The sequence below is a fragment of the Narcine bancroftii genome, chromosome 2 (assembly GCF_036971445.1).
Source record: "Narcine bancroftii isolate sNarBan1 chromosome 2, sNarBan1.hap1, whole genome shotgun sequence".
Taxonomy (NCBI): Eukaryota; Metazoa; Chordata; class Chondrichthyes; order Torpediniformes; family Narcinidae; genus Narcine; species Narcine bancroftii.
Genome location: NC_091470.1, coordinates 34,633,444 through 34,647,686, shown reverse-complemented (window position 1 = coordinate 34,647,686; position 14,243 = coordinate 34,633,444). Strand labels below are relative to the sequence as shown.

The window sequence follows — 14,243 nt, the reverse complement described above, 5'->3', positions numbered from 1 at the left end:
TTGTTTATTATGATTTTCTGAAGGCCTTTAACATGGTGCTGCACATGAGCCATGGTATTCAGGGAAAGGTGTTAGCATGAATTGTTAGCATGATTAGTTGACTGGCAGAACACAAGAATGGGAATAAAGGGGGCCTTTTCGGCTGGCTGCAGGTAACAGGGGTCGACGAGGAGTCCACTTCTTTTCACATTGAATGTAAATAATTTTGGTCGGGATTGATGATTGTGGCCAAGTTTGCGGAAGATATAAATATATGTGGAGGGGTAGATAGTGTTGGGGAAGCAGTGAGCAGGGGAGATCTTGGATAGGTTGGGAGAATAGGCAAATGGTGGCAGATAGAATGCAGCATAGGGAAGTTTATAGCCACGCACTTGGGTGGAAGGAAAGAAAGAAGTAGACTATTTTCTAAATGGGGAGAGAACTGAGAAAGCAGATGTTCAAAGGGAATTAGGATTCCTAGTGTGGGATTCTCTAAAGTTAGCTTGTAGGATGATTTGGAGTACTATGTACAGTTTTGGTCACCAAATTATAGGAAAGATATAAACAAAATAGAGAGAGTGCAGAGAAGGATCACGAGAATGTTGACAGGATTTCAAGGTTTGAGTTACAGGAAAAGGTTGTGCAGACTGGGGGTTTTTTCTCTGGAGCGTAGAAGATTGAGGGGGGACTTGATAGAGGTGCTTAAGATTTTAAAAGGGACAGACAGAGTAAATGTGGATAGGCTTTTTCAATTAAGAGTGGGGGAGATTCAAACTAGAGGACATGGTTTAAGATTGAAGGGGGAAAATTATAAGGGGAACATGAGGGGAAATTTCTTTACGCAGAGGGTGGTGGGGATGTGGAATGAGCTTCCGGCAGACGTGGTCGAGGCAGGATCATTGGTTACATTTAAGGAAAGACTGGATCGTTACATGGAGAGGAGAGGACTGGAGGGGTATGGACTGGGTGCTGGTCAGTGGGACTAGGAGGGTGGGGATTTGTTACAGCATGGACTAGTAGGGCCGAACTGGCCTGTTCTGTGCTGTAAGTGGTTATATGGTTATATGAGTCAGTAGTAAGGAAGGCAAATGCCATGTTAGCATTCATTTTGAAAGAATCAGGACCACAATCCTGCCTTCATTGGCAGAACAGTGGGGAGAGGAATACCATCCTTCAAGTTCCATGAGGTCCTCATATCAGAGGACCTCTCCTGGGGAAAACTCATGGAGGCAATCATGAATATTTATTACTTTTTTTCCCCTCTTTCCTTTATATTTATTATCATTTTTATCTCTGTGGCATCTTAATTTGACATCATCTGCATTGGTGTATTTTATATAACTGGGAAGCTGCAGCAGTGAAGACTTTCACTGTATCAGTATTTATTGTATATGCTTATAACAATAAACTCTCATTCAGTCTTAATAACATGGCCAATACTGATTGCCCATGCAAAGCTGACATGGTGTTGGTGGCAGAGAAGGTCCTGCTTGAATTACTACAAAATGCACAGTGGTTCTCAACCTTTTTCTTTCCACTCACATACCACTTTAAGTATTCCCTATGCCAGAGGTGCTGTGTGATGAGTAAGGGATTGTTTAAGGTGGTATGTGGGTGGAAAGAAAAAGTTTGAAAACCACGATTTTAATCGTACCTGATTGACTCGTTATATGCACGGTTTCATAACTCAAAAGGAAATGGACCAATGACAATTTTTCTCAAGCACAATATTTCAGTAACAATTGGGTCTAGAGCAGTGATTCTCAACCTTCCCTTCCCACTCACATCCCATCTTAAGCAATCCCTTACTCATCACAGAGCACCGATGGCATAGGGATTACTTAAAGTGGTATGGAGTGAAAAGAAAAAGGTTGAGGACCATTGCTGTATTCACATTACCAATCTTTTCACTGATATGTTTATAGCCTCATTACAACCTTGGTCTGAACATGGACAAAAGATATTAATTGGGAAAAAATGAGAGTTCATTGCCCTTGTTAACTTGTGAAATATGCCTTCCGATCACAAACACAGAAGAAGGCAGCTTGGACGTGGAAGAACAAACTTCCAATTCACTCATCATCTTAACTTGGAAAGATATCACTGTTCCTTCATTGTCACAGTAGAAGTTGCTTCAGCACAGAGACTAAAGAAGTTCAAGAAGATAACTCAGTGCTATTCGGTAAAGTCCAACAGGAAGCATTGCTTTGCTGAAATGCTCACATACAGTAAATAAATTTAAAACATTAATGTACACCTTTGAAACATTCATGTGGTGATTGTACAGCTTTTCTATCAACATGCAAATTATGCTATTTTTAAAATGTTTGCACCTACAGTGTTAATTGTTAACAATTTTCCAATTTTAAAGTTAACATGTTTTACTTGTATTGATTTTTACAATATGTTGACCTGTTCAGGAAATAAAGTGGATTTGAAGAGGTTTGGATTTGGAGTGGAAAGATCAAACCTAGAGTTTAAGATTGCATTTAACTTGTGAAACTAAATGTCATCCGTGATCAGAAGATGTTTATACAAATTGATAAATTCTTTGACACCATTGAGCATATTTATTTAAATTAATTTTAATTTTTTTAAAAATTTAGACAAACAGTACGGTAACAGGCCATTTCTGCCCACGAGTCTGTGCCACCCAATTAACCTACACTCCTGGTATGTTTCAAGTGGTGGGTGGAAACCGGAGCCCCCAGGGAAAGCCCACACAGACTCGGGAAGAACGTACAAACTCACATACAGCGTGGAATTCGAACCCCTATCCTGATTGCTGATGTTGTAAAGGCATTATGCTAATCGCTACGCAAACCATTCTGTCCCTATTCTGATTGGTCTCAGCTCCTTTATCCACTGCTCAACATATCCCTCAATCCCTTTATCTTTCCAGAAATATCGCTGATTGCTTCTTGTCATGAAGATTATTCATTCTGATGAATAACCCTAACCCTAATGTGCTCCCAAAGTTGATGTCCCTCTGAGTGATAAAGTTCTGCCTGACTTCCCTCTCAGTTCCTCCAATTTTCTTCCATTCTCCAAGTATGTGATCCATTCACCATGGCGAGCAATTTAATTTCTATCATCTGCTCCTTCCACTGGACAATTCTGACACTCCACTAAGTCACTCCTTCCTCTTTTTTCTTTTTTTCCTCCTTGTGATGCACAAATTGCAATATCTGATTGATAAATGAATGACAGAAGCAGATAAGAAAAAGATACTTTTATGTGGTAATGAACTATACAAAGAAAGCATGCTTTAAAATGACAAACTGGAGAATATTTAGCATCTGATTCAATTATTTCCGTTTCAGAACCAATTCTCTCAGAAGAAAAATAAACAATTCCTTTTTGATGGAAATACCAGTCTAGGGTCACTGGGTCCTGCTTCATGCAAACAGGCATTTCAGCCCAACTTGTCCAATGGGACCAAGCAGATCCCATTTGTCTTATATCTTCTAGACCTTTCCTATCTCTGAATCCATCCAAAAAACATTTATTGTTCATTCCAACAGCTTCTGAACAAAGCTCGATGGTCAACTACTTTGGTGGGTCAGAACAGGAAAGGGTGGCAGATTTCCAGCCTTGAAAGACAGAGTAAGCCAAATATTTTCTTACAACAATTTGTTTTTTTTTTACAGTTACCATTAGTAATATTGCACTTGCTTTTAGGTAACTTGAATTTGAACTCTCGAGACCACTGATGCAGATTTCTGGATGTGAACTAGACTAAGCCACAGCTAGAATATTATCTCCAGTTGCCACAATGCAGGAAAGGTGTGATTGCATTAGAGATGGTGGAGGATGTTGCATAGAGTAGCAGCTTTCTTCTGAAAAAAAACAGTGTGAAGACATTTTATTGACATATACAAAATTTCAAGAAGCCTTGATAGGGTGAAAAGTAAATGATATCTGTATGCTCACTAACAATGAGCATAGAATTAAGTAGAAGAATTGGAGTGCCTAGAAAATTTTATTTCACTCAACGAGGGATCTGGAATTGACTGCCTGTTAGGAAGGCAGTGGCAGAAGCTCTGTTCTGGATGAGCATTTGAAGAGCTGCACAGATCTTCACACTGCATTGGGATTAACCCAAGGTCTTCACACTGCATTGGGATTAACCCAAGGTCTTGACACTGCATTGGGATTAACCCAAGGTCTTCACAATGCATTGGGATTAACCCAAGGTCTTCACAATGCATTGGGATTAACCCAAGGTCTTCACAATGCATTGGGATTAACCCAAGGTCTTCACAATGCATTGGGATTAACCCAAGGACTTCACAATGCATTGGGATTAACCCAAGGTCTTCACAATGCATTGGGATTAACCCAAGGACTTCACAATGCATTGGGATTAACCCAAGGACTTCACAATGCATTGGGATTAACCCAAGGACTTCACAATGCATTGGAATTAACCCAAGGTCTTCACACTGCATTGGGATTAACCCAAGGACTTCACAATGCATTGGGATTAACCCAAGGACTTCACAATGCATTGGGATTAACCCAAGGTCTTCACACTGCATTGGGATTAACCCAAGGACTTCACAATGCATTGGGATTAACCCAAGGACTTCACAATGCATTGGGATTAACCCAAGGTCTTCACAATGCATTGGGATTAACCCAAGGTCTTCACAATGCATTGGGATTAACCCAAGGACTTCACAATGCATTGGGATTAACCCAAGGTCTTCACAATGCATTGGGATTAACCCAAGGACTTCACAATGCATTGGGATTAACCCAAGGTTTGCTCCACTAGCCAGTATGACAATTATGAGCCAAATGGCCCCCTTCCGTGCATTGTGTCAATAATTTAGTGACTCAATGAATGAACCAAGTTCTTCGATATTGGATTAAACTGGGTAATTTGCAAGTGGAAGACTTCTCTTTGCCAGTATGTGAATGTTTGGTATTCTGATAAAAGGACATTTCAGAATTGACAACTCAAAACTAAACTCTATTCCATTATTTGTCATTTTGAAAGAGTATTCCAATTGATTGGAGCTCACTGCAAAATTCACGAGTCACTCACTATCCATGTCAAAATTGTTATTATCAGAAGCAGTGCTGGATGTATTGTCATATAGTGCACAGAAGCCCCTATAACAAAAATAAATTAATAAATTGTTTCATTTGTTTAATTCAAGACATGTGGTTTCATAAGCCAAACCAACATTTAATTAGCCATCCCAAAAATTACATGAGATTACATATTTGGAGTACTGTGTACAGTTTTGGTCACCAAATTATAGGAAAGATATAAACAAAATAGAGAGAGTGCAGAGAAGGTTCACGAGAATGTTGACAGGATTTCAGGGTCTGAGTTACAGGGAAAGGTTGTGCAGACTGGGGCTTTTTTCTCTGGAGCGTAGAAGATTGAGAGGGGACTTGATAGAGTTGTTTAAGATTTTAAAAGGGACAGACAGAGTAAATGTGGATAGGCTTTTTCAATTAAGAAAGGGGGAGATTCAAACTAGAGGACATGGTTTAAGATTGAAGGGGGAAAATTATAAGGGGAACATGAGGGGAAATTTCTTTACGCAGAGGGTGGTGGGGATGTGGAATGAGCTTCCGGCAGACGTGGTCGAGGTGGGATCATTGGTTACATTTAAGAAAAGACTGGATCGTTACATGGATAGGAGGGGACTAGAAGGGTATGGACCGGGTGCTGGTCAGTGGGACTAGGAGGGTGGGGATTTGCTACGGCATGGACTAGTAGGGCTGAACTGGCCTGTTCTGTGCTGTAAGTGGTTATATGGTTATATTATATGAGAAGGGCAATAAGGAATGGCATTGCTTAATCCCCTATTCCAATCCTTGCACAGCCAAGTTCAGCTCCAACTCAATCTACAAATTCGCTGATGACTCCGTTATTGTTGGCCAAATAACTGGAAATAATGAGTCAGAATACAGGATGGAGATAGAGAACATGGGGGTTGCTCTTGTTCCTAGTTATCTTGCTCTCAAAATCTGCAAGACCAAGGAGCATTTTGTTGATTTTAGAGGGGGGGGGGGGTTGCTGAGGAACCTGTCTACATTGATGGGAAGTTAGTGGAGAGTGTCAGAACCTTCATATACCTGAGAGTCAATATTTCAGAAGACCTTTTCTGAAGCTAGCACATGGAGGAAACTGTGAGGCACACCAACTACCTCTACTTTCTCTATTTCCTAAGGAGACTGAGAAGATTTGGTATGTTGTCAGATAGACTAGCAAATGTCAAAAGATGCACTGTTCACACAACAGCCTGATTTAGGAATTAGACAATAGACAATAGGTGCTGGAGTAGGCCAATGGCCCTTCAAGCCGCACCGCCATTTATTGGATCATGGTTGATCTTTCCCTTTCAGTAACCAATCCCAGCCTTATCCCCATAACCCTTAACTTCCCTGCCCACAAGAACCTTATCCAACTCTCTCTTAAATCTATCCAACGAATCCGTCCCCACTAGCCTCTGTGGCAATGCATTCCACGGACCCACAACTTTCTGGGTAAAAAAAATTTCTCCTTATTTCTGTGTTAAATGGCTTTCCCTATATTCTTAAACTATGCCCTCTAGTCCTAGTCTCACCCATCATTGGGAATGTACTCTGATTTCAACTTGTCAAGCCCTTTGATAATCCTAAATACCTCAATCATGTCTCCCCTCATCCTTCTAAACTCCATCGCATATAATCCCAGTCTTTCTAACCTATCCACGTATGACAATCCTGCCATCCCAGGAACTAATCTTGTCAACCTGTGCTGCACTTACTCTAGAGCAAATATGTCCTTTCTTAAATATGGGGACCAGAACTGGACACAATACTCCAGATGAGGTCTCACCAGGGCCTTGTACAACTGCAGGAGGGTTTCTCTACTCCTATACTCCAATCACCTCTTTATGAAAGCCAACATACCATTCACCTTCTTCACCGCTTCCTGAACCTTTACGCTAGTTTTCAATGACTGGTGAACAAGTACGCCCAGATCCCTTTGCATTACCCCATTCCCTAGCTTAACTCCATTTAAATAATATTCTGCTCTCTTGTTTCTGCCTCCAAAATGGACAACCTTGCATTTACTCAGGGACACAGAATCATGTAGAAGATACTAAACACAGCCAGGTCCATCACAGGCTCTGCCCTCCCACTTATGTGAGGCACTGCCTCAAGAAGGCAGCCATTATCATAAAGGATCTCCACCACCCTTGTCACAACCTTACTTCTGCCTTCAGGCCAGAGGTTTTGAAGCATAAAATCAACAACTTTATTTTCAACAACATTTTTTTTTACAACATGAACAGATGCTTTGAACCTGCTTTATTTACACTAATCATATACTGGTCTCACATCACAAAAGGATTGTTTGTAATACTATTGCATTTTTGCTCTAGAATTACTCTGAATATTTTAACTAGCTTATGTATTTAGTATTTCTTTTAATTTAACTAAATTAGTTTACTATGTTACAAGCCCAGAGGACCCCAAAACCCAGCAGCAATAGATAGGCACCATTATTTAAACAAAAGTTGCTTTTAATTATCTTTAAACATGAAAACAGAATCACACTTTAACTTATCACTATTGACTTAACTAACCTCACTTAACCCCCTTCTAGTTCTGAGCGCAGGTGTATGTAATGTGTGTGTGTGGAAGTTCAAAAAAATTCTTAGGTTCACAGTCCAATCTCACTTCTCATTCCTCCAAGTTCACAGGTTGCAGACAATTCTTATGCTGCACACTGAATTTAACATTTATAAAGTTCGCCAGGCTTTGGTACTTGAAGGTAAATGGTTACCGCTCAGGAAGGTTCTTGTTGGTTTTCAGAGAGAGATTTGTTGTTCCTTTTTAATCAGCCACTTCAGTGTCTTGCTGACAAAACTTGCCCCCTCAGGGTTCTCCAGATGATAACCTCTTTCTTTCAGGTCACCACAGAGTTCCTTTTCTGTTTCACTTATTCCAAGTGAATTATTAGACAGCCAGTCCTCTCCTCTTGCATGAACCACAAGGGCTTTGACCAGCCTGAACTAAGAACTCACAACATGTCTTCCAGCTTGACCTGTTCCAGTCCCAGCTGCTGTTGCTGACTGTAACGCTGTAGAAGTGATGTGTGTGTGTGTGTGTGTGTGTGTGTGTGTGTGTGTGTGTGTGTGTGTGTGTGTCTCTCTCTCTCTCTCTCTCTCTTTCTCTGAGAGAAAGCCTGTTTTACTCTCTCTGCTTCCTAAACCACATGACCCTCTTAGAGCAGCAAGTTCCCTTCCAGACAATATGCGGCTCCAACAAGCTCTTTCATCTGTTGCCTTTTTGTAAACAACAATCCATTAGTGAAGTCTCTTGGGCACTCTCTAAAGCTTTCGGAAAGTCTCTGAGGCCCCGACATGACTAGCATTAGCAGAGCTCCAGTATTTTAAATAAGATCTGTTTTAAAGTGTTTGTATGTGACCTACTCTAACAAACCTTTCCCAATATATCTCCCTAAAACACATCTCTATAATTCTGTCACAATTATTATAGTTTGTCTTTACAAATGCCTATTCGGCCACAGAAGGTAAGAATTTAAGCACACATGTACATTATACAATGTGTTTGACAATAAACTAATTATCATCTCTTCTTGTCTTCGAGGTGTGGATATACTCCCATATAAATGATCTGGAACTGAGTACACAAAATGGCCTTTTCACATGCTTGTCATCGACTGTAAAACTCTTGTTATCCAGAATTCAAGCAACCAGAAAAAAATAATTGTGAAAAATAAATAGAATGAATGAATAGAATAAATAAAAATGTAAATAAAAATTTAAAATTGTAAATGTTCTCTGAAGTAACCATAAACTTTTGGTGAAGATGGGAGCAAGTATTTAGCCAATGGAGCGTCTTGTAGCAGCTGTTTGAATAAAGTTGTGTTGAAATAAAATGGTGTCACCCAAGTTGAAGAGCTGGTTGATGCCATTCACTGTTCTGGTGACTCTTTTAAATTGTTTCCTTATGCCTGCTTAGTAAGAATCTTTATTTTTATTTGTATATTATTGTATATTAGTAAGGCTTAATCTGTAAACTTGGTGGGCAGTGGGGGGGGGGGGGTTGGTTAATCATATTATTGCTCATCTTTTGGGTGGCTCCATGGAGGGGAGGAACCTGCAGATACAATGAAGGTTAAATGCTTTCAAAGAATATGACTGAAGATAAAGTGAAATGCTTTAAGGTTTATATATTAATGTAAGTGCAGTTTGTTCGATGTAAGTACAGTATAGTATTTTTGTCTTTTAAACTGTTTATTCTTAATGCAGGTGTATTAGTTAGGCATTGTAGGAGTGACTCCTAAGCAATTGGAAAACTCACTTATCTGGCATCTACCAATCCCTATAGGTGCCGGATACCAGGGATTTTACTGTGATTTCTTTGCAAGAAATCACAAAAAAAAGATACACCAACTTCTTTCATGTGTTACAGAGCTGCTTTGAAATATCTGTATCATTTGCAGAGCTTTCATAAGATTATACTCCACAGGAGGCAGGTGTCAACTATACTGATTAACTCAAATGGTCAATTTGGCATCAATCCACAAAGCTGGTGTGCTCGATAAATCTCTACATGACAGAAAGTCTCGATTCTGATAGCTCCAGCTGAGACAATGTACATAGCTCATTGCAGAAATATGACTCAAAATACAAGCATGAGAATGGTAAAGGATACCCACCACAGGGCTATTATTTATCAGCACTTCTAAACTAGCATTTGCAAAGCTGTGCTCTGTGTGGACCAGACGGGGGAGGGGGGTGAAAATGATAAACAATAACCCAAAACAAGTCACCGAGCACTTGCAGATAGACAAGACCCATTGATTTGTATCATAGTTGGCTCAGACCAGGTGGGTAGAAGGGCCAGGGCCAATTCCTGTAACATCCATTGGAGCGCTCACACCCCTAATGTCGAGGTACTCGAGATGGCAGAGGTCGACAGCATCGAGTCCACGCTGCTGAAGATCCAGCTGCGCTGGATGGGTCACGTCTCCAGAATGGAGGACCATCGCCTTCCCAAGATCGTATTATATGGCGAGCTCTCCACTGGCCACCGTGACAGAGGTGCACCAAAGAAAAGGTACAAGGACTGCCTAAAGAAATCTCTTGGTGCCTGCCACATTGACCACCGCCAGTGGGCTGATAACGCCTCAAACCGTGCATCTTGGCGCCTCACAGTTTGGCGGGCAGCAGCCTCCTTTGAAGAAGACCGCAGAGCCCACCTCACTGACAAAAGGCAAAGGAGGAAAAACCCAACACCCAACCCCAACCAACCAATTTTCCCTTGCAACCGCTGCAATCGTGTCTGCCTGTCCCGCATCGGACTGGTCAGCCACAAACGAGCCTGCAGCTGACGTGGACTTTTTTACCCCCTCCATAAATCTTCGTCCGCGAAGCCAAGCCAAAGAAAGAAGACTATTGTGCTATTCTAAAATCATTCCCCTGTGGTCACAGATATAACATAATAATTAATTATTCAACAGCTCTGAGACTGACATCAGAAAAGAAAATCCAACTTGTAAGGTGAAAATTGGAGCAGAAATTAGATTTATTTTTTGATGTAGTTTGGGTAATGTGAATGTTTATGTTAAATCACATTCAACCAATAAATCATCAACTCTATTGCTCCAAATGAATATTTCAAAGGTTTGATTCATCCACTAAAAATTTCTAAAATTATACTTCAAATAAAAACAGCTAATCTTGGAAATGCTCAGATAGCATCTGTAGAACATTCTAGTTCTGAAGATGGAATGTATCAGCAAGAATGATAACTTGTGGTCAACAGACGATGTGTGGAAATGCTACCAACAGAGCAAAGCTAAAGAAGTTATACAGTATGGCCTGCCATCAGTTGGAAAGTTGTATATCAATGCCTCACAGGGATGCAAGGATACCAACAAGAATATATGGAAAGAAAAAAAAACATTAAAAAAATATAGTTAAAGCAATTACCACTTAGTAATTTAGGATTACCATATACTTAATAGCTTGCATATACTTTGCTTCTAATTTAGACATCAGTAATGGCAAAGTAAATATGTATGTTCAGTTGCATTAATGATTAACAACATTGTTTCGAACCATAATGGATCTTTTCACACTCTTTATCAAAAGTGATTGATATTTGAGACACTGAAAGGATAATATCAAATAGATAATTATTTGAGCATTTTGTTAAAATTGCAAGGAAAGTAAACTGACCCAAATTTTGCTGAAACATTGAGTGACAGACACCTTTAGTAGTGGGTAAATCAGCCAGTGCTGTGACAAGGTAGAGACAGCTAGTGAACTGCAATATGCCACTGCACTAGCTTCCCAAGAACAAGATATCAGATTTAGCACATCATGATGAAAATAATTACGTACATATTAGTTACCTGTTCAACCTACCATAAAATGTTGCCTACTATGTGATATTTGTTAATAAGTACAAATATACCTCTCTTACCAAGAAAGCAAACAATTCTGCCTTATTATGTTTGATTGTGAATTGCTTGGCCAGCACGATTAGCACAACGTGCCAACATCCCAGATTCAAATCCAGCACACTCTGTAAGGAGTTTGTATATTCTTCCCATGGGTGTCCTCCAGGTGCTCCAGTTTCCTCCGAAGTTCCAAAGATGTACGGGAGTTAGTAGGTTACTTGATCACGACTGTATTTGGGCAGCATGTTCTCCAGATCAGCCTGTTACTGCGTTGTATCTCTAAATTAAATGTTACACTTTTCCTTTCTGTTTCTTTCTTCACCTAGCTTTCCAATTTTCTTTTTCCTTCTGGATTTAAATTTATTTTGCCTTTATTTAAATCTGCATTGCATTCATCATGGGTGGTTACTTCTCAGTCCTACAAACCATTGCTTAATGTTTGGCTAAGCCTCAGATGGTCTCACTGTGCCATTAGTTGTTTGTACTTCAACAACCTAGGGAGTAAAAATATGTTCAAATGCCAACAAACACAGAAAAGTCCATAATGGTCCATCAAATACTAAGTCAACACAATATCTTAACACTTAATTCATACTAGAATGTAAATAAAATCATTTTTCAATCTATCTTGAATGGCAGTTTAAAAGAAAGCATGTACTTACACCCAACCATCATCATAGCCACGGAAAATATCTTCTCCCCGTCCGTGGTAGGAGCAATGTTGCCAAATCCTATTGTGGTAAGGCTTGTCATGGTAAAATAAAGGGAAGATATATACAACGAATCCTTTGTAGGTCCTCCTTCCCACTGTCCAGTGCCACTGGCATTAAAATGATAGGGTGTTCCAATGCTTAGTCCAAGCTGGTAAAGCCAACTGTCTGTTTTTATTTTGTTAGTGACTTCATCGATGACTTCATAGTCCCCGATGCTATACCAGATGCAAGCGAGCCAGTGAGCCACCAATCCAAAGACGCAAACCAGAAGTACAAGCACCGCCGCGCCATACTCGAGATAATGGTCCAGCTTCCTGGCAACTCTGCCAAGTCTCAGGAGACGCACAACCTTCAGGGAACTGAACAGGCTGCTGATGCCCTGAAAACAACAGATATTGAGTCGCGTTATTCTTTGAAGGATACTAAAACCAAAGGGAGAAAAAGAGTTCATTTATCAAGACAATAGAAAAAGCCCAAAGGGCCAGGCATTCAATGGGACTATTTAACTAGTTCCTTAAAATAGTCTGCAAAGGTACAATGTCCTGAACGAACTTGTTCTGTGCTGTGTCTTAATAACTCTCTACTGTACCAGAAAATAATTTTCTTCTTTCATAAATAGATGCAATATGGTCCACTGACAGACATTCCAAATGTTGTTGATAATTTTGATTATTGAGATTATGAATTGTTTCCATTTGGTATCTCATTTTGCTTGTTGTCTAATTAGATTATGAAGTAACAGAGATGGGAGAGGGGGAGAAATATCCCCAGTTGAGTGGAGCTCGAGGAAAAGCGAGCAAATTGTACATCTTGAACAAACAACGCTGGTCTCTTTTTTGGTCATTACCAAATCAGTATGATCAAGTAAGGACATTGAATCTACATGTCAAATTTCAAAATTATGTCAAGTATCAGTTTGAAACCTTCTATCTGGCACCTCAACACCAGAATAATGTCTCCTGCTCCAGCTGAATAAAGAACATATGTGTAAAAGCACACTATTTCCATTACAGTTTTGTATTGTGTACAAACATGTATGTTTTGTGTTACCATTATTGTGACTTACATTATCATTTTGATCTGGTCACTTCATGACAAAATGTCCTAACTTGACCAGACCCATCCTCTAAGAATTTGTTCTGGACTCTAGCAGAATTTCAATCAGCATGGGATACAACTCTGAAATCTAGTTCTAGAAGCTGGAAGGATAGAACACAGACAGAACATTGCTAATCAAAACTAAATCAATATTCACTTATACTCTCTCCACAATATTAAATTAGGTTTAATTTTACTTTGAATTTTTTTCTCTCTAGTCAGCATCCTCTTGTTCATTAATGAATGTTCTTCAGACAATGGAAATTACCAGGATGTCCATGAAGTCAGTGGAATTATTGCTGTGTGTAGAAGCAATGGAGATGACGTTAATTCAGTCGTAGAAGCAATAAAGTCTTCCTTCCACAAACAGTTCTATTTACGTACAGTTACTTCCACAGTTGGTTCTGTATACAACCTTGCCCACCACTTCAAGGGCATGGTTTGTTCCACATTTCATCAATAATCCAAAAATAATCAGACTTGTAAAGCTAGTTGACAAACTTTCAACAGGCAAGATGCACAAGGCAACAGGAGTTATTCTAAAGTTATTATTAAAGACAAGGCCCGATATAATTTGAGGGACTAATTACTGACAGAATCCAAAACACAGAAGCTACCCATTTGGTTCACCGTATCTGTAATGTTTCTTTGTCAGTGTTATTCACTTAAATTCACTCTACTTAAGTTAGTTTAATTCATGACCATTAAATGTTGATTTCTGCAGCATTTTCACTGAAACAGAATCATACCATTATCTTTAGAAATCACATCACACAGATTTATTGAAGCTACATATCCTGTCATTCTTAATCAGAGGGGAAGAAACAATAATCAAATGTACTCATGTAATTTTTAATGGAGAACTTGACAGAGTCGCATAATAGGATTCCTTACACTAGTAATCTTCCAATCCAATATAATGATTGGATTATATTAAGATTATATTAAGATTACACTAGTAATCTTCCAATCCAATATAATGATAAAGTCACTCATTTAACAGT

The 14,243-nt window shown here is 39.5% G+C and overlaps 1 protein-coding gene across 2 annotated transcripts in view; it reads right to left on the bottom strand.

Moving 5' to 3' along the window:
- Window positions 1–14,243, bottom strand: part of kcnh5b (potassium voltage-gated channel, subfamily H (eag-related), member 5b) — a 329,625-nt gene that overhangs the window by 189,803 nt on the left and 125,579 nt on the right. For both annotated transcript variants that reach the window (XM_069916256.1, XM_069916255.1), the window contains one exon: window positions 12,091–12,520. In XM_069916256.1, the coding sequence (XP_069772357.1) occupies window positions 12,091–12,520 (430 nt within the window). The remainder of the gene's footprint in view (window positions 1–12,090; window positions 12,521–14,243) is intronic.